The sequence below is a fragment of the Acanthisitta chloris genome, unplaced genomic scaffold (genome assembly GCF_000695815.1).
Source record: "Acanthisitta chloris isolate BGI_N310 unplaced genomic scaffold, ASM69581v1 scaffold37436, whole genome shotgun sequence".
Lineage (NCBI taxonomy): Eukaryota > Metazoa > Chordata > Aves > Passeriformes > Acanthisittidae > Acanthisitta > Acanthisitta chloris.
The window spans coordinates 4,697-6,293 of record NW_008678264.1 but is presented as its reverse complement, the minus strand read 5'-3'; the positions used below and the strand labels follow the sequence as shown (position 1 = coordinate 6,293).

The following is a 1,597-nucleotide window of genomic DNA, read 5'->3' as shown; positions in this document are numbered from 1 at the left end:
GAGCCTTTCTGAGCAACAACAGTCAGTGACAGCCCTCACAGTGGTGAAAAAAGTTCCCTTGTATCTAATCAGAATATCCCATCTTGCAATTTGCATTCCCTTTTTGAAATGTGTCTTTCCATCACATGCTCCAAGAAGAGTCTGGCTTCACAGACACCTTCCCTTGGGTAGTTACAGATAGCAGTAAGGTCCTGTTTAGGTTCTGTTCTCCCAGCTGGACAAACCCAGCACCTGTAGTTTCTCTTCATGTGCTCCAGCTCTTTAGTCATCTTGGTGACCTTTGCTGGATTCATCCAAATATTTCATTGTCTGTCTTGAAGAGCCCCAAAGTGGGCCCAGTGTTCCATTTGGTCTCTCAAACCCTGAACAGAGGGAAACAGCCACTTCCCTTGACCTGCTGGCTGTGCAGTTTTCAAGAGCTAACAGTTGAAGGACAAGCTTCTGCCTTGTAAGTCTGACAACAGTGCTTAGAAAAGGTCTGACGAATTCAAGTTCTTCTAAACTTTCAAACTTCGTGTGTTTCTCATGAGAGGTTTATATATTAGGATTCAAATATGGTATTTATTGTATGGAGATGATTTTAAAAATATTGTCATGAAATATTAGAGCGGTGTTGCTGATAATAAATTGTCTGATGATAAGTGGATGGAAATTTCTTACCTGATAAATCCTTTCTCTATGGTGTTTGAGTATAATCACTTGCTTGTTCTAATTGCTACCAAATGGATAGCTCAATAAAGTCTTTCTATTACCTGCTATAATGCATGGCATGGAGCTGTTTGAGCTGTGGTGCTTAGTGACCATAGCAGATCTGAGACAGGATGAAGAAATGAGGGCAGGGTGGAGGAAGTGAGAAAGTATTCCATAATGTGATTAGTGACAACCTGCCTAATTGCCCTACTTGGAGAGCTGGGTCTTACTGGGTCTGCTGCAGCGATAAAAATCTAGGTAAATGAATTATCTAGTGGGAAGTTGCCCTTTCATTGACTCTCATGTATGTTTCAAGGAAAAGAAATACTCTTCTCTCTCTCTGTGGAAAATTTTAACCTATAGTTCAAATATTCTGCGTGTTTCTTTTTTTTCCAGAATCCCAATCTCCTCCTTCTCCCAAGACAATATTTACGAAGTCCAGCCACCAAGTGCTGATAGGAAATCAATAGAGATTTTTCATGCTCACATTCGGGCTGGAAGAGGAAACATGCAGCCCCTGGGAAAAGATGACTTTGTCATGTACAGAGAATACATTCGAAACAGATATATGTAAATCCAAGCTGGATTCTCCTGCCAAGTCTACTGTACTGATCACAAAAATAATTTTGGAAAGGAAACTTAGTTTTGGGGTTTTTTTGCACTAATGAATTTATTATCTAACTTTTCTATTTATTATTTATACTGTATTGTTCTGTAGTGAAAAAGTGGTTTAATATCTGGGTTTTGGCTGAACAGAAAGTGTATCTCAAGAGTCAAAGTGAGTAATCAGAGCACATACAGTCACTGAAAAGTATATAGCGATTTATGGCAAAGAAAATGTTGCATGTTTAGTTTTTTATATTAATTTCTTATGTTTGCTAATAAAACTGAAGTGATTCATACATGA

The 1,597-nt window shown here is 38.6% G+C and overlaps 1 protein-coding gene across 1 annotated transcript in view; it reads left to right on the top strand.

Annotated features, from left to right (window-relative positions):
* FIG4 (FIG4 phosphoinositide 5-phosphatase) overlaps positions 1-1,264 on the top strand; it is a gene marked incomplete at its 5' end in the record, with an annotated part of 50,392 nt that extends 49,128 nt beyond the window's left edge. The window contains one exon of the mRNA XM_009076796.1: positions 1,087-1,264. Coding sequence (XP_009075044.1) covers positions 1,087-1,264 — 178 coding nt within the window. The remainder of the gene's footprint in view (positions 1-1,086) is intronic.
* Positions 1,265-1,597: the final 333 nt, after the last annotated feature.